The 23,243-nt window shown below is 49.6% G+C and overlaps 1 protein-coding gene across 7 annotated transcripts in view; it reads left to right on the top strand.

The window, feature by feature from the left end:
• Nucleotides 1-2,790: 2,790 nt before the first annotated feature.
• ASB13 (ankyrin repeat and SOCS box containing 13) overlaps nucleotides 2,791-23,243 on the top strand; it is a 41,435-nt gene continuing 20,982 nt past the window's right edge. For all 7 annotated transcript variants that reach the window (XM_057543273.1, XM_007167447.2, XM_057543271.1 and 4 more), the window contains exons 1-4: nucleotides 2,791-2,879; nucleotides 17,103-17,290; nucleotides 18,432-18,582; nucleotides 20,830-20,964. In XM_057543273.1, coding sequence (XP_057399256.1) covers nucleotides 2,837-2,879; nucleotides 17,103-17,290; nucleotides 18,432-18,582; nucleotides 20,830-20,964 — 517 coding nt within the window. In that variant the 5' untranslated portion in view covers nucleotides 2,791-2,836. The remainder of the gene's footprint in view (nucleotides 2,880-17,102; nucleotides 17,291-18,431; nucleotides 18,583-20,829; nucleotides 20,965-23,243) is intronic.

Raw genomic sequence — 23,243 nt, forward strand, 5'->3', positions numbered from 1 at the left:
AAAATTGCAGAAATGAAGAGAGAAATATTCACTTTCAATAATGGATAGAATAATAAGATCAACAAGTAAACCTTCTTTTCCTAAGTTTCCCCTTGAGAGGGCCTTGGGAACCACGGAGGAACTGCTCCCCAGATGTGTGTGGAGAAATGGATCTGTTTGGTGCAAAGGATTGACTGTGATGGCACTGGAGGTGAACTCGTTCAAGAGGACCTGCTGTGGAAGCGTAGCTGAGTCATGGACTCCAGCAGCCAGCCCACTGGACCCACCATGGCATTCACATTTCCTTCAGGATGCTCCTAGACAGTAACCAGTGGCATAGAGAATTGGAAAATTTTAGGCAAAACAAGTTTAATCATGCACTAATAGTTGTTAAAACTAAAAACACCAAAACAGCATTTTGCTTTCTGGCCATGATGGAGTAACTGGTATCATTTTATCTTTTCACTATAAATTTCTGGAAAACTGGGAAAAACATTTACAACAACTATTTTCAGACTTTAAACAAGAGACAGCCCAGCACTTTGATCCCTGAACTGAAAGAAAGTGAACAAACAAGCTTTCTGACTGGATGCATTTATTGCACCATGGGTGGGAAGGGAGAACCCCACATAGAATGATGGTATTGTTGAGCTAAGGAAACAGAAATTTGAGTTTCAAGAAACTAAGGTGGTTTGAATTTTTGGGACAGTACACAAAGAGGAGAAAGGTATGTGGAGAACTCCAGAAATTTGTATAGGGATTCCCTAAAGTCTGACTGAATACTAAGTTTCACATGTATAACGAGAGACTCCAAGAGGTCAGGAAAAGAACTCCCAGAAAAAGACTCCTGGGGAGCTGTAAAATTACCAAGTACCAGAGCTCACACAGGCTTGGGAGACATTTGAGTTCTGACCTGCCAGAGAGGAAAGAAAGACCTTGCTGAACACCTGGGGCATTCAGGAGAAACCCCTGAAAGCCTTGCCTCAGTAGGTTAGCAAAAAAAAAAAAAAAAGTAGCCTTAGAGATTAACAAAAAAATAGATAAAAGAATTACTACGTAATGAGTATTTTGGGAACAATTCTTTTTAAGTTCAGAAAAAAATTACCTTAGATTCTACACATAGCAACAAATTCCAGATGGGTTAAAGACTTAACAGAACAAAACAGAATAATATACATATTCTGGCTTTTGGTGGGTAAATACATTCAGAATATTGAAGATAAAAGAAATACTCTAAGAGAATATATTTCTGAATATATAAAAACTTAAAAAAGCTTTTCTACAAGAAAATGTTGAAATCAAGCAACAGAGTGGAGAAAAATTATAACATAGTAAGCTAATAATAAGGAAATGTTTGCTTTCTAATATATTTAGTAAATACTTGCATACACACATATATGTATGTGTGTATATATACATACAGATATAGACATAAATACATCTATACATAAGTATATAAATATGTGGTATATACATATATAAATATAAATTTTAAGATATAGTCTATACTCAGATCTAGATGATCCTTTGTTAAGGAAGAAATATTGAAGAAAATACAAACATACAAACACACGGCATTGTCATAGGGAAAAACATAACATCCCCTGGGCAAATATATTAATTCAAAAATGTACTGCACTTAGTAAAAAAATGCAAGAAACTTGCAAGAAAAATGCAAGAGCCTAATTTTGGTAGACAAGTGGCAAAAAGGTTACAAACATATTGCTAATAGGCTTGAAATGTCACTTCCAGGCCTGCGGCGATGAATTTCCCCGCGCTTGGGATTCGGATACACGGGGTTCAAACCCTTGTGGGTACAGCGCCGGACTGAAGGTAAAGACTCAGTCCTAGGGCAGACCTCTCCTGGGTCTGCTCTCTGCTAGTCCTTATGTGTTTCCAGATGGGATCATTCCTGATATTTTTACTTTTCAGCTCAAACTAACTTCTGCATTTAGGCTCAGTACAGGTCCCGTGATGTGGCTGCAATCGATTACTCAATCGCCCACTTGGAATCATTTGCAAACAGGGTCTTCATTTCTGTCATGAGACTTCAAAAGGCGTGGTGTATGCGTGCGTTTTAACGAACCTGAACAATTTGGAATTTATGATTTCTCTGGAAAGATGAAAGAAACTGGGGTATGCCAACTCGGGTAGGAAGTCTGTCTTTAAAATGAAAGCATGGAGGGGAGGGGCGGGGAGGCTCTGGAGCTTTGCCGAGGTCGATTCAATACAAAGGAAGGTAGTGAGATGTAGCAGCTGGACACTTCTGCACATGGACACTTAGATACGTGGACACGTTTTACACACGGACACAGGACATGTTCTGCACGTGGACATATGGGCGCAATTTGCATGCACACATATTTTGCACACGGACGCTGATTTTGCCCGTGGATACTTGGACATGTGGAAATGTTTTGCACACGGACACTTGTTCTGCACCTAGACACGTTTTGCACACTGACACACGGACGCGCTGTGCACATGGACATACGGGCACGTTTTGCATGTGGACATATTTTGCACCTGGACACGTGTTTTGCAGAGGGACGTATGGACATGTTTTGCACACTGACACCCTCTGCACATGGACACACGGCACGGTTTGCACAAGAACAAATATTTTGCACACGAACACGTTTGCCTAGCAAACACTAGCAGCGAGCGCGGAGTCGGACACAGGTGTCTGCGGCTTGGCGCAGGCCCAGAGCTGGGGGAGCCGCGCCGGCCGGGCCTGGAACTACAACTCCCGGCGCGCGCGGCCGCCTCTCCTGGACGCGCGGCGACGCCGACTGGCCCCGCCCAGCGGGCGGTGCTAGTGGCGGGCCGCAGAGCCGGGACGCGTGGAGCCGGTGGCATGGAGACCCGTGCCGCAGACGGCAGCTTCCTGGGCGACTTGGGTATGTGCGGGTTGCCGGGAGTGCGGGGCCGCCTTCGCGGACCGAGAGCTGCATCTGCTGACATTCGCCCCGAGCGGGGACAAACCCGCTCCGAGGGGTTCGTCAGGGGCGTCTGGCTGGGCCCGGGTCGAAGGGCCGTGTCTTTAAAGGAGCAGGTCCGGGGGTCCCATGCAGCTCAGACGCGGTTTCTGCGTCCGGCTCCTGGTCCCCTGCCGGCTGGGTCATCCTTGTGACGTCAGAACCGGAGACCCACCGGAGCGCTGCGCACCCTGGGGAGGATGCGGGACTGTGCGTGGTCATTGCCAGGTTCCGAGGAGAACCTAGTAAATGCCCACGCGGGACCACTCGTAGGGCAGCCCTGGCCCGGGCCCGGGGTGGGAGCTGGACCGTCTTCCAGGAGCCCTGTGGGAAGGTCGTGCGCAGGGTCGTTCGCATGCAACGGATACACCCAGGAATCCAATCCGGAAGGAGCATGTGCCCTTGTCGCACTGTGTGAGACATGCGATCTCGCTTCTTAACTGAACCTTCTTTACCGTTTGGGCAACCCGAGAATAAAATGGATTCGAGGGCAAAAGGCCATTCTTTGGGGAAGCAAACTTTCCCGCCTACGGAGTAATTCTAGGGCAAATGAGCAGTGAAAACACTTCCAAAGCCTGCAAAGAAAAAAATAATCTATAAAGTATTTTTACACTGATAAAAAAATGTAGTGCGAATGAAAGTGAGAAGTCTTAAGGGTTAATTTAGCTTAAGAGGAACTGCAGCCCTAGCAAAGCTATTTTAGTTGATTTTGCAAAACAGCCACCTGCCACAGGATCAAAGGCATTTAATAAGCATCTCTGTTTTTACTTGGCATTCCACCCCAGGCAGGCACAGGACTTTGACCCTGCCCGTGTGTGCTGTGTTTGGTTGGTTCAATTAAATAAGCAATAAACAGCTCACCATGGAAGCCTTTTAAACACATTTTAATATTTTTGTTCATGTACAAGTTTCAATAGCATAGCATCACTTCCGAGTATGTTTTTTATAGTTTAAGGAATGTATCTTTAGAAGAAAAACATATTCTAAACTAATGGACGCACAGTTTCTGGGGTTCGTGGCTATTTTTGACATTGTCATTGTTTTATTTCATATATTTCTCCCAATATACATCCTGCTGACAGTTTTATTCTCAACGCTAATGAATAAGCTCAATGTGTTGAATACAGAGCGACACTGCTATCCCAGCAGAAGTAGAGGCCCATCATAGGAACTTTAACACATTTTATCATTCTGATCTCAAATTCTATATGTGTGGTATACTCTAACCAAACCGTGTAGCTTTATTTTTATTTTTTTAAATTAAAAAAAAATTTTATTGGAGTATAGGTGCTTTACAATGTTGTGTTAGTTTCTACTGTACAGCAAAAGTGAATCAGCTATACGTATACATATATCCCCTTTTTTGGATTTCCTTCCAATTTGGTCACCACAGAACACTGAGTAGAGTTCCCTGTGCTATACAGTAGGTTCTCTGTAGCTTTATTATTCTTTTTTATAAATTTATTTATTTTATTTAATTTTTTTTGGCTGCGTTGGGTCTTCGTTGCTGCGTGCGGGTTTTCTCTAGTTGCGGTAAGCGGGGGCTACTCTTCGTTGTGGTACGTGGGCTTCTCACTGAGGTGGCTTCTCTTGTCGCAGAGCACGGGCTCTAGGTGCACCGGCTAAAGTAGTTGTGGCTCGCGGGTTCTAGAGTGCAGGCTCAGTAGTTGTGGCGCATGGGCTTAGGTTCTCCGCGGCATGTGGGATCTTCCCGGACCAGGGCTCGAACCCGTGTCCCCTGCATTGGCAGGCGGATTCTTAACCACTGCGCCACCAGGGAAGCCCTGTAGCTTTAGTTTTAATATAACACCTCACAGAGGTAAAGGTTGCAGTCTTATAATATGGCCTTATCAATAAGAACCAAGAATTTAGGGCAAGTCACATCCTAAAGTGAATCCAGTGTTTGTTACTTAGCAAATGTAATTCATATCATTATTGACCCTAGGTTGTGTCTATTTGTAAAGTTGAAAACGTGACTCTTGTATTCAGCATCTGTGCTCAAGGGCTTCTGACTTGGAAGCAAGAGGCTGGCAGAAGATGAAAGGGTGCCTTAGGGATCTGGGCTCTAAGCAGGGTGAGCTGCTGGTGTTCTTCAGTTATCCTCAGCCACAAAGTCTAACCAGTTCATTGGCCTCTGGGGTGTTGGGAAGATGGGATGGAGAGAGAAAAGGAGAGGCAGCCCCTGGGACCGTGATGAGAGCCACTGAGCTGCTTGGCCGTGTGCCAGGCGCTGGCCACGAGCCCTGTGACAGCTGCAGGACAGTCATCATTATCGATTAACTTAGAGGTGAAACTGAGTTTGCACAGCTAGGAAGTCACAAAGCTGAGGTTTTAACACAGGTGGTTCTTTTTTGTTTTGTTTCTTTTTGTTTTGCTTGTTTTACGTTAAAAATGCTTATGTCCTTCCTATCAGATAGGTTCATCTGTAATCAATTTGTAGGGCTGCCTGGAGCGCTGAGCTGGTTTTGTGACTGGGATGGATGAGCCATGTCTGCTGTGGGTTCTCAGGGGACTGGGGAGCACTGCTACCACCCATCATCTCTGTACTATAGCACCTTTCGGGCTCTGAGAAATGTCTTTGCCTCCGGGGGTCCACAATCAGGATGGTAGATTGATCTGAGTCCCCGTGCCCGGGAACCTATATCCAAGTTCATCCTTTTGTTGAGTCTGTGGAATTAGATATATATATATATCCCCGACCAGGGATGGAACCTGGGGCCCTGGCAGTAAGAGCAAGGAGTCCTATCCACTGGACTGCCACGGAATTCCAGAATTTGATTTTTTAAACCTAGAATTGTATGGAAAGTACTTTGAGACATCTAGATAATCAGTGCCCTGGCTGGGAGGTCAACTTCCTTAAAATCTTCTCAAATCGTGCTTCTGTTTCTGCCTTAGCGAAAGCTGCATTCTAAAAGTGTCTAGATGTGTCCTTTAGTGGAGAAGCCTCTGGGCACTATACTACGCTGCTAATAAAAACGTTTGAAGGAAATGAGGCTGATTTTAACACCAGCTGGGATTCCGGGTAGTCACTGCGGCCAGGAGTGGCTGCCAACTATAGCAGTACAAGTGAGTTTTGATTTTTTTGGTATAACCCTCCTGCCCTGGTCATCAGCACCGTGGGGTGGGAGGGAGGCAAGGGGAGGGGTTGGGTGGCAGAGAATTGGATGAGCGGTTAGTAGGGGCTGCTGAGTGAGGGCGAGAGTTGGATTCGGGCGTTTCTCATTAAGCATGTTGAGGAAGATCTTTCTTTCCTTTTCCCTCGCTGTCTGCTGCTTCGGGTAACCTCTTCCCACTTTTCTCTTTTGCTTTCACTTATTCTCTTTCACTTTCCTTTTGCCTCTCTTAACTGAGCTTTGACTGTCTTGCCCCTGTAGGAAAGTAAACCTTTTCTCTTTAATTTTTATCCCATTTAACAGATCTTAAAACCACGTTTGCCAACCTCAAGTTTACTGACAAACAGTATTTGGGGTATTCATAATTAAAACGCTGAAATAGAACTTGTTGAAAAATCTCTTCAAGAGTAACAAAATTCTCAGCCCCAATTTCTAAATGTGTTTCTACATATAAAAATGATTTCCATTTTCCCTTAGAATCAAGGTGACTGGTAATATCAAGCTCACTGAACTTTAATTCGGACAGCACGTTAAAGATGGGTGGTCACCACAAAGCATATATTAAGCACCACCTGTGCCAGGCACTTCGCATGTATTGTGTCTTTGGTCCTTACAGCATCCTCTGGAGCAGGTCTGTCATTCTTAGGTGCTGGTTTCTTTGTCCTTGTGGGTTTTTGCCCCTATTTTGTTTTTTCACTCTGTACTATCAGATGGATGGGTACACTTTGCCATGATTTCTAGGTCCTTTTAGCTCTTCAATTTGTTTCTGCTTTGTACACACAAATCCTTGGCCTTCTGGGACCTTGGGGGACAAGTCACTTGGGACCCCTGACTTTCCCGAAAGCTGAGTTTAGCCTGCTGAGAGCGGTGCTCAAAACACCAGCTCCACTGGGGCTTCAGCAGCCGCTCCCAGCGGCTACATCTGCACACAGGTGCCCCGTGGGCATGGATGGGGTATAGGGAGGCTATCCATCATCATTTCAAGAATATTTATTTACTGGGGTATTTGGGGAGAAGGGCTTATTTCAGAGCTGCAGCTGTGGCCGAGAAGGACATGTCTGCAGCGAGGGCCCTGGGCCCCCCCTTCATGACATACCTGGAGCAAGATTCCTGGCCCAAGCAGCATTGAAGGGTGCCTGGTGGATACTGAGCACGTTGGATCCGTTTGTGGTGTAGGTGTTCTCCGTGGCGTTTGGAAAACACTCTTTGTTAGAGCGGGGCTGCTGTGTGGAGGGGCCCCCCAGCTGGGGGAGGAGTGGTCAGGGTCAGGGTCTGCACGGGGGCCAGGTTCTAGACTCTGGACAGGTGGGTGGGGCCGATGAGTGCTCCGCTCTGCATGTGGAACGGGAGCCCGGCAGGCCCTGCACTTCGCAAGGACAGGCTCTCTAGGAGGGCCGGTGGGGCCTTGGCTGAGAGCTGCTGTTTGGGCTCAGAGAGCAGGATTCTGGGCTCTGGATGACTAAGCAGGATGCTGGTAAATTGGCTCTCTGGAGAAAAAAGGAAAAAAAAAAAAAAAAAAAGGAAACCTGATCTGATTTTCTGCTTTCCCTGGTGTAAATACTCACCCCACGCTGATTTCAGCTCCCAGGGGTTTCCGCCTGGCGGAATTGCTGAATATTTAACAGTCGGCCAGGGGAGCTGGTCTGGAACACCCACTGCTGGACACGCGTAGAGAAGGCGGGCGCCAGGGCCAAGGGGCTGGGACTCCATACGGGGGACTCATGCGGGATCCAGATGCTGGAGCCGGCGTCCCAGGTGGGGCTTTGGAACATGAGACAGTAGAACTGGAGGCTGGGACCCAAACAGAACCAGCAGAAATAGAATGATGCTAAAAATCCCATCATGGTCATAGTGTGTGCTGTCGTCGTACACTTGCCTGGCACTGTGCCGGTAATGCCCAGCAGGATTTCACTGTCATTACCGCCACCCCAGGGGAGTAGGCAAAAACATCGCCATTTTATATGAGAGAAAGCTGAGGCTTAAAAAAAATTGATGTGTAATTGAAAACTGAGGCTTTGAGAGGGTAAGTGACGTGCCCCAGGTCACAGGGCTAAGGGACAGACAGGCGTCGGACTCATGAGCTGGGTGGTTCCTGAGGCTCCTCACCATGTATCCTGCTCCCGAGGGAAGGTTGACGCTGAACCACTTGAAGTGTTCAGCTGGGGCTTCTTGATTCCCGAAGGCTGGGCCTGGGCAGGGCAGGGCCAGCCCTCAGACGTGAGAGTGTCAGGGCCCAGCCAAGGTACACAGGGGTGTCGGGCTGGGAGTCAGCCGGTGCACATCTGGGACCCAGGCTGGATCAATCAGGTCAGGTAGGGGTGCAGAAAAGTGGCAAAAATGTTCTCAAGCACCTGTCATTCCTTCTCGGGGTGACCTCGCACTTGTCCGGTAGAAGATCTGTAGGTGGTGTCGGTGAGACTCTAGTTTTGCAGATGATGGTTTTCACTTAGTCCTTCATGAGCTTGGCTTGACAGCAGCCGGTCAGCAGGAGGAGTGACACAGGTTCTCCGTGACCTTGAACCGAAGCACGGGCAAGAGGCAGGAGGGGCCTGGACGCTGCTGTCTGCCCTGTAGCACCAGCGCCCTGGTGCTCTGTCTTCTGGGGACTGCGGCCTGGGCTCTGCTACAACAAACTCCTGTTTAATTGACGCCCTGGCACCTGGCACGGCCGGAGTGGGCAAGGCCAAGGTGTGGCCCAGGTCAGTGTCAGGGCTGGGCAGGCCTGTAAGGGGCCGGTAGTGCGGTGTACTCTGGCGGGGGCAGACCCAACTGCAGTAGAAGTTGTCTGGCAAGTGGAACAGGCTTCTGGAGAGTCTATTTATTTGATACCTGTGTATCAGGCGCTGTGCTGGAACAGGAGGTCGGCGGTTGTGGTCCTGTCCTAAAGATGCTCGTGGAAGGACGGAAGAGGCATGAAATCAGATGCAGCTGTGTGTACAGAGGTGGCTTACAGGAGGGCATGGGTGGGCAGGCTGTACGCTGGAAGGCGTCCTGAAGGCGCTAAGACTCGGTCTCGGTGGGGAGGATGGAGAGTGGGGGGCTGAGTGGGGCACAGCACCCCCGAAGGAACAGGCCCTGGACCACCCGACCCTATGTCAGCTACATGAAGCTCAGCGTAATTGGAGACAAGGGGGTGTGTGTGAGGGTGGTGATGGGAGGGTGTGGGGGGAGACTGGAAAAAGGGGCTGGGACTCCATCCTGGAGGGTCAGTTTGCCTGGCTTGCAAAGGAGTGTGGATGTTTTTCTGGAATCAGGAGTAATCTAAGGGTCCTGAGCAGGCCCCCCATGACCCACTGATGACCTAGCTGCATTAGGGAGGGGATGAGGGGAGGGGGTGCTGGGGCAGGGGAGCACCAGAGGGGGCTGTTGACAGGAGGAAGAGAGGGAGGGTGATGGGAAGGGGGTGCTAGGAGGCCACTTATGTGGCAGGGCTGGGATTTAGGGGAAGGCTCATCCCCGAGGGAACTTGCCAGAGGGAGGGTCTCAGGTTTCCAGGGCGGCCCCTCTCCCAGGGGGGATGGTACAGGGGTGGCGGCATCTGGTCACAAGTGGGGTCCAGGCACAGGGCCAGAAACAAAGCCTGAGGTCAGTGGGTTGACTAAAGTACAGCGTTTTCCTGCCTCTCTTCCCTGCTAGCAGATGTCTTTTTGCTTTAAAGTTGATAAGTACATGTCAGCCGTCCCCCATCCTCTCTCTGGTGGGGGGAGGGGGAGGGGGAGGGGGTCGGGGGTAGGTGCCTCTGAACTTCCCACTGAGGACCAGCGCTCCTTCATGCAGCTGCAGCTCCCTGGGCCACCAGGCACCCCGTGTTCTTTATCTCTGGGGTGGCTCTCCCCTCCCCCTGTGCTTCTCGGGGTCTCCAGAGGCCATTGAGGCTACCACCTCCCCCTGACCCCCACTTCCCACTGTAAAGCTGTCCCCCTGATGACAGCCTGTGATTGGTACCAGCTGTGGGTGACAACCTCCCCCATCTCTGGGGCCTCCTCCATCTTTGTTACTTCTTTAAAAAATAATTTTTAGGGCTTCCCTGGTGGCGCAGCGGTTAAGAATCTGCCTGCCAATGCAGGGGACACGGGTTCGAGCCCTGGTCCGGGAAGATCCCACATGCCGCGGGGCAACTAAGCCCGTGTGCCACAACTACTGAGCCTGCACTCTAGAGCCCGTGAGCCACAACTACTGAGCCCACGTGCCACAACTACTGGAGCCCACACACCTAGAGCCTGTGCTCTGCAACAAGAGAAGCCACTGCAATGAGAAGCCCGCGCACCACAACAAAGAGTAGCCCCTGCTCGCCGCAACTAGAGAAAACCCGCGTGCAGCAATGAAGACCCAACACAGCCAAAAATAAATAAATAAATATATTAAAAATAAAATAAAATAAAATAAAGCCCGTGCTCCGCAACAAGAGAAGCCATCGCAATGAGAAGCCCGCGCACCACAACGAAGAGTAGCCCCCGCTCGCCGCAACTAGAGAAAACCCATGTGCAGCATCGAAGACCCAATGCAGCCAAAAATAAATAAATAAATAAATAAATAAATAAAATTTTTTTTAAAGTGACTTTTTAAAAAAAAAAATTTTTATTTATTTATGGCTGTGTTGGGTCTTCGTTTCTGCGTGAGGGCTTTCTCTAGTTGTGGCAAGCGGGGGCCACTCTTCATCGCGGTGCGTGAGCCTCTCACTATTGCGGCCTCTCTTGTTGCGGAGCACAGGCTCCAGACACGCCGGCTCAGTGATTGTGGCTCACGGGCCCAGTTGCTCCGCGGCATGTGGGATCCTCCCAGACCAGGGCTTGAACCCGTGTCCCCTGCACCGGCAGGCAGATTCTCAACCACTGCGCCACCAGGGATGCCCCAAAAGTGACATTTAAAAAAATAATTTTTAAGGTTTTAATTGTGGCTAAAGTTTTAATTGTGGCTAAAAACATAGAAATGGTTAAGATGGTAAACTTTAAGTGTGCAGTTCAGCAGTATTAAGCACATGCACATTTTGGTACAACAGAGCTCCAGAATTTTTTCATCTTATAACACAGGAAACTCTGCACCTGTTCACCTTCCCATTTCTCCCCTTCCCCACCCCTGGCAGCCACTATTCCATTTTCTGTCTCTACGACTTTGATTCTAGGAACCTCATATAAGTGGAATTGTACAGTATTTGTCTTTTGTGACTTGCTTATTTCACTGAGCATCATGTCCTCAAGGTTCATGTACACTGTAGCCTGTGACAGAATCTCTTTCGTTTTTAAGGCTGAGTAATATTCCATTGTGTGTATATATCACATCTTCTTTATCCATTCATCCCTCCATGGACACTTAGGTTGTTTCCATGTCATGCCTATTGTAAATAATACAGCAGTGAATAGGGGTGCACATATCTTATCGAGTTAGTGTTTGCATTTTCTTAGGATAAAAATTGCTGGATCGTATGGTAGTTCTGTTTTAATTTTTGAGGAACCAGAATACTCTTGTCCAAAGTCCTTGCACCACTTTACATTCCCACCAACAATGCACAAGCGTTCCAATTTCTCCACATCTTTTTTTTTTTTTAATTTTTTTATTTATTGGCTGTGTTGGGTCTTCGGTTCGTGCGAGGGCTTTCTCTAGTTACGGCAAGTGGGGGCCACTCTTCATCGCGGTGCGGGGACCGCTCTTCATCGCGGTGCGCGGGCCTTTCACTATCGCGGCCCCTCCCGTTGCGGGGCACAGGCTCCAGACGCGCAGGCTCAGTAGTTGTGGCTCACGGGCCCAGCTGCTCCGTGGCATGTGGGATCTTCCCAGACCAGGGCTCGAACCCGTGTCCCCTGCATTAGCAGGCAGATTCTCAACCACTGCGCCACCAGGGAAGCCCTCTCCACATCTTTGCCAACATTTATTTTTTGTTTTTTGATAGTAGCCATCCTAATTGGTGTGAGGTGGTATCTCACTGTGGTTTTAATTTGCATTTCTCTGATAATTGGTGATGTTGAGTATCTTTTCGTGTGCCTGTTGACCATTTGTATATCTTTTTTAGAGAAATACCTATTTAAGTCCTTTGTTAATTTTTTAATTGGGTTATTTATGTTGTTGAGTTGTAGGCATTCTTTATATATTCTGATATACATGGTTTACAAATATTCCTCCCCATCCTATAGGTGCCTTTTCACTGTTGCCTATGCTCTTTGATGCACACAAATGCTCTCCTGTGTTATCACACCTGCTGCTTCTGATCTCTGCCCTCAGTTGCTGCTAAGACAACTGCAGCTGATGTTTATTCACTAGAAAATATGGTTCCCAGTAAGTTGCACTTCCTCTATAGACTGGTCATAAAGAGATACAATTAGATTTTCTTTAAAAAATTTTATGTCTACACTTTATAATTCACATTAGTAATTCCTTCCATTCATTCGTCCCTTATGCACTCAACAAGCAAGTGACGTGAGCATCTTTGTTGGGCCTCGCACTGTGCCAGGTGCTGGGAATAGAGCCAAGCCAGTGACGCCTGGCAGGCTCACTGCAGCCCCGCCTCCTCCATGATGCTTTCCTGACGGGCTATCTTGCTTCTAAGTTCCTGTAGCTTGACCTGTTCCACCACTATTGCAGTCGTCCTGTTGTTTTGAATTGTTTCCCCACCCTCCCCCGCCCATGACCATGACCTGCTGATTGCCATGTCCATCCGTCTCTGTGCACCGCGGTGGGAGAGGCTGCATCTACCTGCATGGGCTGCTGAGGGATGCTCAGGCCTTCCCTGCACCGCCTTCCTGAGCTGCACTTTCCTCCTTCCTGCAGGACCCAGGACTCGCCCTGCTCCCCTCTTTTTACTCAGTCTGCCCTTGGGGTTCTGCTCCCCCCAGACTGACTTGAGAGTGATCCACAGCTGCTTTCCACTACCCACCCCGCAAGACAGGCATGCAGGCGGCCATTCATCGCGACTGGGAGACATACTGGGGTCCCCAAGCTTGGCTTACTTACTTACTCCTGGGACAGTAAGTAAGAAGTTCCCCAAGCTTGGCTTTTACATTTGTGGGGATCAGATCTCCCTCTGCGTTCCAGTCCTCCGTTCACTTCCCCGGCCCCCCATGACCCCTGTGCAGTCGCACAGTTAGGTGCAATGAGGGGGTTAAAATACCACAAATAGACTGCATTTATGGAGCACTTACTCTGTGCCCGGCCCAACGCTAAGTGCTTTTACTTTCATTCATTTAATTTTCATAACCCACCGATGAATGAACTATATCATTATCCCAATTTACAGGTGACAAAACTGACAGTCAGGGAAGCTGTTTCTCGCACAAGCTAATAAATGGCCGTGCTGAGTTTTAGCCCTGAGCGGTTTGGCTCTGGAGAACCCTGAGCCACGCACCACACGGCTCCACTGCGGGGGTGGGGTAGGGCTGTAGGTCGGCGGAAATGAGGGGATCTCCAAGAGGGGACAGTCATCAACACATAACCCAGGAGGTTATCCATCTGCCAAGGAAATACATTCACCCCAGATATGGTTCGTGAAAGTGCTTCTGATAAGACTTGGGAACCATGTGGTTGATCAGAAGGTTTTCTAGGGAGATGTGATAATAAAATGTAGTTATAATAAAAGGAAACTGCTTATTATGAAGAGGTGTGTAATGTGGTCGTCTGCCGAAGTTGGGGCTTGACAATAAGGATGTGTCAGCATAATCCAGCACTGTTGTCATTTATGACGTTTTAAAAGAGTGTCTAGAAGACTGCCCTGTATCCCAGGTGCTCTGACGGGTGTTGAGAAAACATCCTGTAGTTTCTGCATCTGGGGAGTTTACACTCTGAGTTTGCATGCGTTTGTCTGCACCTGGCTTAAACTGTAAAGAAACATCACCCTCACACCACAGGAAACCTGGCTGTCAGGGCTGCAGGCCCCACGTGACCAGTGACTCACCTGGTGCTTCCCATCCTCAGAGCCGACTTTAGGCAGGTGGCCCGACGGCCTCGGCACTTCCCAGCTCACGTCTAGGCAACATCGGGGGCGAGGGGTGTGTCGAAACTGTGAACGCTCTCAGCAGCCTCTCCCTCATGTGTCGTTCACTGGAGTTGGGTCAGACGTCCTACGGGAAATGGGAATCCTGTGATTAACTTAGACCGCTTGTCTGGGTGGGATGGATGGCTCTGGGAACCCACTACTAGTCTACTTCTGCCGCACGGCAGGCAACCAGGTGGGGACCACAGCACAGTAAGGCCTGGTGGAGGCACAGACGAGGGGCTCACCCAGCGCAGATGGGGCTGAGGCTGGGCAAGGCCTCCTGCAAACCTGGCCACTGCACTTCAGTCAGGAAAGGAACAAGTAGGCGTTATCTAGGATGAGCAGGGAGGGGTGGGGGGTGAGATAGAGAGGCCAGAGGTGGGGAGAGAAGGGAGCTTTGTTCAGAGGGAGAAGTGGTGTCGGTTCTCAAGTGTGGTCCCCAGACCAGCTGCATCAGCATCGTCTGGGCACTTTTTAGAAACTCAGATTCCCAGGCCCCACCAGGACCCCTGACTCAGCTTTGGGGGTGGGGCTCAGCAGCCTGCGATTTCACAAGCCCTCCAGGCGAGGCTGATGGAAGCTCCAGTTTGAGAACCATTGGCTAAAACATGGGAGGTCAGGGTGCTGCATCTCGTGCACCTGGTTCTCTAGAGCTGAGGGCAGGGGAGGGGGGGAGGGGGAGAGGTAAGGCATTGTGGAAGAAAGGGGGGATGTTAGAGAATTTTACTGCTTTTTGGGAGAGGAGTCGTGCCTTTGTTTATTTCTTAACACATCGTTGTTGAACATGTATTTTACGAGGTTGGAATGCAAAAATAAATAATTATAGTTTGAGATGAATGAAAATGAAGAGGTAACATACCAACACTTATAAGCTGCAACTCATGCCATACTTAGAGGAGATTTATAGCTGTAAACGTTTACATTAAAAAAAGAAGAAACAGCTCAAATCAATAACTAATAACCTTTCATCTTAAGACATTGGAAATAGAAAAGCAAACTAAACCTAAAGAAAGCAGAAGGAAAGAAATAATAAAGATTAGAGAGGAAATTAATGAAGTAGAGAATAGAAAAACAATGCAGAATATCAACAAAACAGAAGTTGGTTCTTTGAAAAGATCAACAAAATTGACAAGCCTTTAGTTAAACTGACCAAGGCGGGGAAAAAAAGACTCAAATTACAAAATCAGCAATGAAAGAGGGGATATTATGGACATTACAGACATAGAATGATTATAAGGGAATACTATGAGCAATTGTTTATTAGTCTGCTTGGGCTGCCATACCAGAACACCACAGACTGGAGGCTTAAACAACACATTTATTTCTCAGGTTCTGGGGGCTGGACGTCCAAGATCAAGGTGCCAGCAGGCTTGATTTCTCCTGAGGCTTCTCTCCTATGCTTGCAGACAGCGCCTTCTTGCATGTCCTCACATGGTCTTTCCTTTGTTCATACTCATCCCTGGTGTCTGTGTGTCTTAATCTCTTCTTATAAGGGCACCAGTCAGATTGGATTAGGGCCCACACTAATGGCCTCACTTTAACTTAATTCCTTCTGTAATTAAGTTACATCTCCAAATACAGTCACATTCTGAGGTCCTAGGGGTTAGGGCTTCAACATATGGATTTTGTGGCAGGGGGCACAGTTCAGTCCATAACAAATTGTATGCCAACAAATTAGATAATGTACATTAAGTGGACAAATTCCTAAAAAGACAAACTACCAACTACCAAAACGGACTCAAAAAAAAAAAGTCTGAATAGATTTATAACAAATGAAGAGACTGAATTATTAAAAAAACTTAAATAAATGAAAGCTCAGGCCCAGATGTCTTCACAGATGAATTTGACCAAATATTTAAAGATTTAATACCAATTCTTCATAAACTCTTCCAAAAATTAAAAGAGAGAATACTTCCCAACTCATTCTCTGAGTCCAGTATTACTTTGATGCCAAAACCAGACAAATACATCAATCACAAGAAAAATGACATGAATGTAGACCCCCAAATTCTCAAAATATGCACAAACCAAATTGAGCAATGTATAAAAAGATTATACACCATGACCAAGTGGAATTTATCCCAGGGATGCATGGTTGGTTTAACATCTGAGAATCAATCAGTGTAATACAGCATTTTGACAGAATTAAGGAAAAAAAGCCAGCATGATCTTTGCAATAGATGCAGATAAAGTACTTGACAAAATGCAACACCCTCTCATGATAAAAACACTCAACAAACTAGAAATAGAAGAGAACTTCCTTGACCAGATAAAGGGCATCTGTGAAAACCCACAGCTCACATGATGGTTCGTGGTGAAGGACAAAGCTCCAGGACCAGGAACACGGCAGGAGGTGCCTCTCGGCACTTTTGGTCAATGTGGGGCTTGACGTTCAAACCAAGGCAGTTAGGCAAGAAAAAGAAAAGGCATTCAGATTAGAAAGGAAGAAGCAAAGCTACCTCTATCTAAATGCATATGACATGATTTTGTATGTAGGAAATCCTGAGATTTCTGCTAAAATTGAATAATTAAATCAAGTCCCTACTTTGAAGGCTCTCCCAGGCCAGGAGGGGGAATAGTACAAGTTGCTGCATTATAAGCATGTAGATGTCAGTGTTGTGGGAGACGTGTCTTCCGGAGAAGGAGATATTTCAAATGGGTCCACGTGGATGACATAGCATCTAAACAGGAGATGCAAAATGGATGATCGGGGTGGGGGCAAAGGTGGGCTTCTCAGGCAGAGAGAATATATGCAGAGATGCAGGTGTGCAAGGGCAGGGGGCCACGGTGAGCCAGCTGTGTGGCTGGAGAGCGGGCTTGTGTAGGGCAGTGGTGGCAGATGGGTCAAGGAGGTGAGCAAGCTCCAGATCATGAAGGACCTTGTAGGCCTCACCAAAGACTTGGACTCCACCCATGGTCAGTGGGGATCACTCAAGGATTTTGAGTAGGGGTGTTTGGACCAATTACACCATCGTGTATACAATGGCTTGGGTTTCGTAAAGGGTCCTGGGGTTCATCTGACCTGGACAGAAGTGGCGTGCTCTTAGCACCGCATGTGTTTCTTTCCAGGTTTCTGGGTGGAGCGCACCCCCGTGCACGAGGCAGCCCAGCGGGGGGAGACCCGGCAGCTGCAGCAGCTGATCGAGAGTGGGGCCTGCGTCAACCAGGTCATGGTGGACTCCATCACGCCCCTGCACGCGGCCAGCCTGCAGGGCCAGGCGCAGTGCGTGCAGCTGCTGCTGGCCGCCGGGGCCCAGGTGAGCCACCCACAGCATGGTCCCCAGACTGGTGGGACCAGCTCCACAGGGAAGGAGGCTTGGGAAGAGCGTTCTGTGTTATGCAACACATGGGAAGAAAGGAAACCACCGCAGGAGGCTGAGAAGGAGAGGAAGGGGGAAACCAGAGTGGGCTGTAGCAGGGGCCGAAGGAGGAGGGAGGGCTGGTCTCCATGGCAACCACACCCGGAGGACCAGTGAGGGTGCTCGTGGACCTGGCTGTCGGGAGGTCACTGGTGGTGGAAGAGAAGGCCGGGTTAGCAAAGCGATGGCATGCTCTGCTCTGCACGTGGGCAGGCAGGCTGTGGACACAGAGGCGGGCTGCCTACCGGGCTGGCGGGGCCTTGGCGGCAGGAGTCTTTTGGGCTCGGAGAGCAGGATGACTAAGTGGGATGCTGGCAGACTAGCTCTGGAAGGACAGGTAAAACAAACAAGAACATTCGCTGCTTTCCCCTAGTATATGTACTCACACCACAGCCCATGTGGAGCCCCCAGCATATGGTATCTGGTAACCAGCTGGTGGAATTTCTGGGTATTTACCAGTTGGCTGGGTGAGCTGATAGGAGCTGCCGTGGGACAGCGGTGGGGGGTGAGGAAGAAGGGAAGGCTGTGCTCTGCTCACTCTTCCCAGAACTTGGCTATGAAGGTGGTTTCACAGGAAATGGAACAAGCTTCAGCATGAACCCAAGTAAACAGCTGAATTTGGACAAATTCTAAGCAGAATCTGCCAGTTTGGGGAGTTGCCTTTTCCTGCCTTATGATTTTCCAACTAGAGGAGGCACGTTAAACAGTTTCAGGCACTCCTCCTAGCTGAGGCTGGAGTTAAAGCCCGTTTTCATACCCTGCCTGTGCTTATTAGGTGTTGGGGTGGTGGCCGGAGTGAGGCTGAGTTAAAAAAAGGCCCCCAGTTGCACACCCGCTGTACTCAGGCGGCCAGTAGACATGCCCTACTTTCTGTCTCTGAACCCCCTTTGCCTGGCACGGCACCTCGGCACGTAATAGAAAACCTAAGAACTTCGAAAAACTACGTGGTGTCTCAAAGATGAACGTGCATCAGGATGAGAAGGCGAATGGCCTGTACCTTGCCCTCTGCCCTCTGATGCTCGTTTCCTCCCCCCTCAAGGTGGACGCCCGCAACATCGATGGCAGCACCCCGCTCTGTGACGCCTGTGCCTCGGGCAGCATCGAGTGCGTGAAGCTCCTGCTCTCCCACGGGGCCAAGGTCAACCCGCCCCTGTACACGGCATCCCCGCTGCACGAGGCCTGTATGAGTGGTGAGTCGGGTAGCGGTGATGGCCAGGAGGGGAAGCCATCCGCTGGTGAAGCGGGGCTCCCAGGCTGGGTCTGGCTCTTGGTCCGTCAGCCGTGGAATCTGACGCTTTTCCTCCTGGAGATACAGTCCTCACCCAGGGCTGGGGGCTGAAGGTAGGGTTCTATTTCTAGCTGATTTGGTGCCTTTCAGATGCTAACCCTGGAAATGGGTGCCCTTGGCAGCCGCTCACTTAGTGGCTGCTGTCGTTCTGCCCTGCAGGCCCCTGATCTTGTGGGGAGATGAGGCCCAGACGCACCCCCAGGCAGGCACTCTCAGAGGAGCCGAGAGCTGGTCCTCGAGGCTCAGGGAGCAGGTGGGTTTTCACCTGCCCTCTGAGAACAGGTGGATTTCAGACAGTGGGAGGATAAGGCTGCTCCAGCCTTGCTGGGTCAGACGCACCCAGTAGAGGAGCTATAACAGGCAGAACTGGAAATTTGGGGCGAGGCCAGCTGGTGGGCAGTGTTTCAGATGACAGACCAGGGATTTTGGGTTCGACTGTTTTGAGCAAGGTTTGCACACTTGTGTCTTGTGCTTTGGTCGGCGCAGTGTTCGTCTTCGCTGCATTTGTTAGGGTGCGGGGTGTGGGCTCTTCCACGGCTGCACACAGGGCCAGTCTTTGCTGCCCTCACCCCGAATCCCACAGTTAGGTCACCTTGGTCGCCCACAGGCACTGGGAATTGCTACAGACAGCTCTGAAGGTTTTTGAGCAGATGCTGAATGATAAGAACACATTTTTGAAAGGTTTTAGTGGCCATCCATGTACAGAGTAGTGGAGGGAAGTTTATTTTTCTTCCTTCACCTATCTTAGGTTCATTGGGGGGGGCCCTGCCGATGAGACTGACAAGGGACCAATTAACAAGAGAAAAACAAGTGGAAGTTATTGTGTGCATTGCACATACACACGGGAGAGCTCAGGCAAAGGGTCGTTAGAATTGGGGTTTATGTAGCATCTTAACAAAGAGCAGTAATTCTGTCGAGCAGGCACAAGACCAAGGAAAAGGACGATGAGCTTCTAGGGATGGTAAGTTATATGAAGGCAAATACAGCGGGGAACTCCTGGGAGACAAAGGCCAGTTAGTAAGATTTGCGGTGTGGACTCCTCTGGTGCCGGCTCTGGCCTGATCAGGGTCTAGAGTTGTCCCTGGTGGTTAACTTCTGTCTTTCCTGGTAGAGACGGGAGGGGACACCTTTATACATTTATGTCCTGCTTTTAGACAAATGGGGGAAGACAAAAGAGCTTTTCTTGTATCTGCTGCTTCTTGTCTTCAGCTCCAAATAGTCCTTATGCCAAAGTGGCATATTTTGGGGTGGCATATTCTGCTGCCCTTCAATATGAAATGGCGGGGGGGATATCCTGGAAATGAAGAGATGAGCTGGGGGCCATCGCAGTGACCCAAGTGCAAAGCTCTTGGAGCCCAGGTGGGATGGATTCATGTGCAGAGCTTTGAGGGAAGAATCAATGGGATTTGACGTGAGGGAGAGGAGAGCACGGCGTCAAGACCAACTCAGGGTGAGGAGGAGGCTGGCTGGGGAGTCGGGGGAGGACCCTGTCGTGGGAGGCATGTCCACCCGAGAAGGGCCAGCGCCCGGTGGTGGAGGTGGGGCTGGGTTTCAGGGCTGGAGGTGGAGAGTCGGTGCCAACAGCCAAGCACGATCAAGGGATGAGAGAGGATGGAGTCTGGGATGGGATGAAGCCTGACCCCAAACCGGAGTTAAAGACGCCGTAGAGGAGCCGGGAAAGAGGCCAGAAAGGCGTCTGCTGGGAGTGGGGTGGGGGGGGGACCCGAGCAGTGGGGAAGTTTAGGGAAGTTCATCCAGGTGGCTTGGCGTTCCTGACACAGCTTGGGGGCAGCTGGAGGTGGGGAGACCCTTCCTTTTCCCCCGAAGGCTGGAGAGCAGTGAGGAGCCTTCTCTGCGTCCACAGCTGGTGAGCCCAACTTTGTGTTCTCCCAGCACGGGTGCCGGCCGTGCCCTCCCTCCGTTTCTCCCACTGCCTGGTGAGCTCGGGGGGCCACTGAGCTCCCCGGGGAAGGACACCCACCCCGTGTCCAGGACCCACTGCTCCTGGTCAGGATGCAGGCCCACTTCCCTTCCCTCCTGCTGCCGCCAAGCTCGGGGCTCACCTGCTCCAGCAGCCGCGTGTCTGCCAAGCCTGTTACTTCAAATATATGTGATACGATGCCTTTCCTCCGTCTCCATTTCTTTTAAGGAAGTTCTGAGTGTGTGAGGCTTCTTATTGATGTTGGGGCCAACCTGGAAGCGCACGACTGCCACTTTGGGACCCCTCTGCACGTGGCCTGTGCCCGGGAGCATCTGGACTGTGTCAAAATGCTGCTCAACGCAGGTGCGTCATGTTTATACCTGCTCGGCTCACTGCAGGTGCATTGTGTTCACCTGTGCTGCGAGCTGGCAGAGAGCTGACTGGTGCAGTCAGGCAGCCCAGGTTTGCAGCTGGTTCTCCCACTTGTCAGCTGAGTCCTTGGGCCTCAGTTTCTGCATCTATAAAACTGGACAATAAAACCTATTTTGCAGGACTGTTGGGAGGATTCATGATAACATTTCCACAGTACTTGCTGCACAGTAGGTGCTCAACGAACGCGAATGATTATTTTTGGCAGCCGCAGGGGATTGTCCCCAAGGCTTGCCTGGTCTGAATCAGGAGATGGGGACCAGGGGAAGCGAGTCAGCTGCGTCAGGATCCAGGAGGCTGTCAGGTGTCCTAAGGATAGAGAGGTTCCCACGGTGAAAAACAAAAACAAAATAAAAATAACCCAAGAGACTTCCCTCGTGGCACAGTGGTTAAGAATCCACCTGCCAATGCAGGGGACACGGGTGCGATCCCTGTTCTGGGAAGATCCCACACGCCACGGAGCAACTAAGCCTGTTCGCCATAACTACTGAGCCTGCGCTCTAGAGCCTGCGAGCCACAACTACTGAGCCCACGTGCCACAACTACTGAAGCCCATTCATCTAGAGCCCGGGCTTCGCAACAAGAGAAGCTTGCGCAATGAAGCCCGCTCACCACAACGAAGAGTAGCCCCTGCTCGCCACAACTAGAGAAAGCCCGCGCGCAGCAACGAAGACTCAACACAGCCAAAAATAATTTATTAAAAACAAACAAACAACCTGCCCAACTGAAGCTAGAGTCAGGACCTGTCTACCACAGAAGTTTTAAAATGTAGCCAAAGTGGCTATGGGCAAGGAGTTATTATGAACCCAACTTAAATTTTTTTTTTTCAAGATTCTCTTTATAAAGTAGGGTCACATCTAATGCATTCTTTTTTTTCTTAAATTAATTAATTTACTTACTTTTGGCTGCATTGGGTCTTCGTTGCTGCACGTGGGCTTTCTTTAGTTGTGGTGAGCGGGGGCTACTCTTCATTGCGGTGCGCGGGCTTCTCATTGCGGTGGCTTCTCTTGTTGCAGAGCGCGGGCTCTAGGTGTGTGGGCTTCAGTAGTTGTGGCACGTGGGCTTCAGTAGTTGTGGCTCGTGGGCTCTAGAGCACAGGCTCAGTAGTTGTGGCACACGGGCTTAGTTGCTCTGCGGCATGTGGGATCTTCCCGGACCAGGGCTTCAACCTGTGTCCCCTGCACTGGCAGGCGGATTCTTAACCCCTGTGCCACCAGGGAAGCCCCCAACTTAAATGTTTTGTTGAGGGAACATTTTAGCTCAGCCATCTTGTCCATTCTGGGGGCAACCTAGGGAAAAACCAAAATGGTTCAGAAATAGAGGATGAATTCTTTCCAGATGACGGTCTTTTGAGCATCAGTTATATACAGTTTTCTACTACTGAGTCTTTTTCACTTTAATGTGCCACTTCTAAGTCTTTTCAGTGAACACGCTTCATTTTGTGTAAGGTTAGTCACTGGGGTAGTTTTTGTTTTTTATGCAAAGATTAAATATCTAGATTAGAAACAGTGGGTCTTCCAGCCGAGTCGCTCATGGCATGGATGGATCCCGTTTCTGTCCACGGCATCTACCTATTGTTTCTGTTGAGCTTATTAAAATAAAAATTTCATAGCACAGCCACCCTCTGCAGGGTGCCTGGTGTGCATATGTACAGCACACCTTCATCTGTTTTCTCTCTGGTTCCTTTCTCGTGGTTGGAGGGGAGAGGATCAAGCGAGTGGTGTAACCCACTGTCCTTTCTGTGTCCTGAGGACCCTGTGTAAGTGATGACTCCTTTGTAGGAAGGAGGAAACCAGCTCCCCCGGCCCCTGGGTGAGGGAGTTTCCAGGTTCAGTAACCGAAAGGATCAGAACTAGAGCAGATTTCAGAGTCTCTCTGACGCGGGGGGTTCAGCAGTGTCAGCAAGAACTCACCTCCTCTGAATCTTACATCTCTGCCTTCCTCACCGTTCCCTTTATCCCATGCCTGGCGTCCCTAGTAGGGGAGAAATGGCTGCAGCAGCAGAGTTTGGCTAAAATGCAGATTCTTGACTCTTGAGGCTTCTGATGGCTTCCTCACCTCAGAAGAGCTAAACTCCCCCCTCACACCTCCCTGTGTTCCATCGGCCTGAACTGGGTTCGAGTCCAAAACTTATCCCGTCCCTTTGGCCGGATTTTGCCACATTCTGAGTGGCTGGGGCCTGGGTTGAGGAGAGGGATTCACCCAGTCAGGGC

Source organism: Balaenoptera acutorostrata, chromosome 3 (assembly GCF_949987535.1).
Source record: "Balaenoptera acutorostrata chromosome 3, mBalAcu1.1, whole genome shotgun sequence".
In the NCBI taxonomy this organism is placed as follows: domain Eukaryota; kingdom Metazoa; phylum Chordata; class Mammalia; order Artiodactyla; family Balaenopteridae; genus Balaenoptera; species Balaenoptera acutorostrata.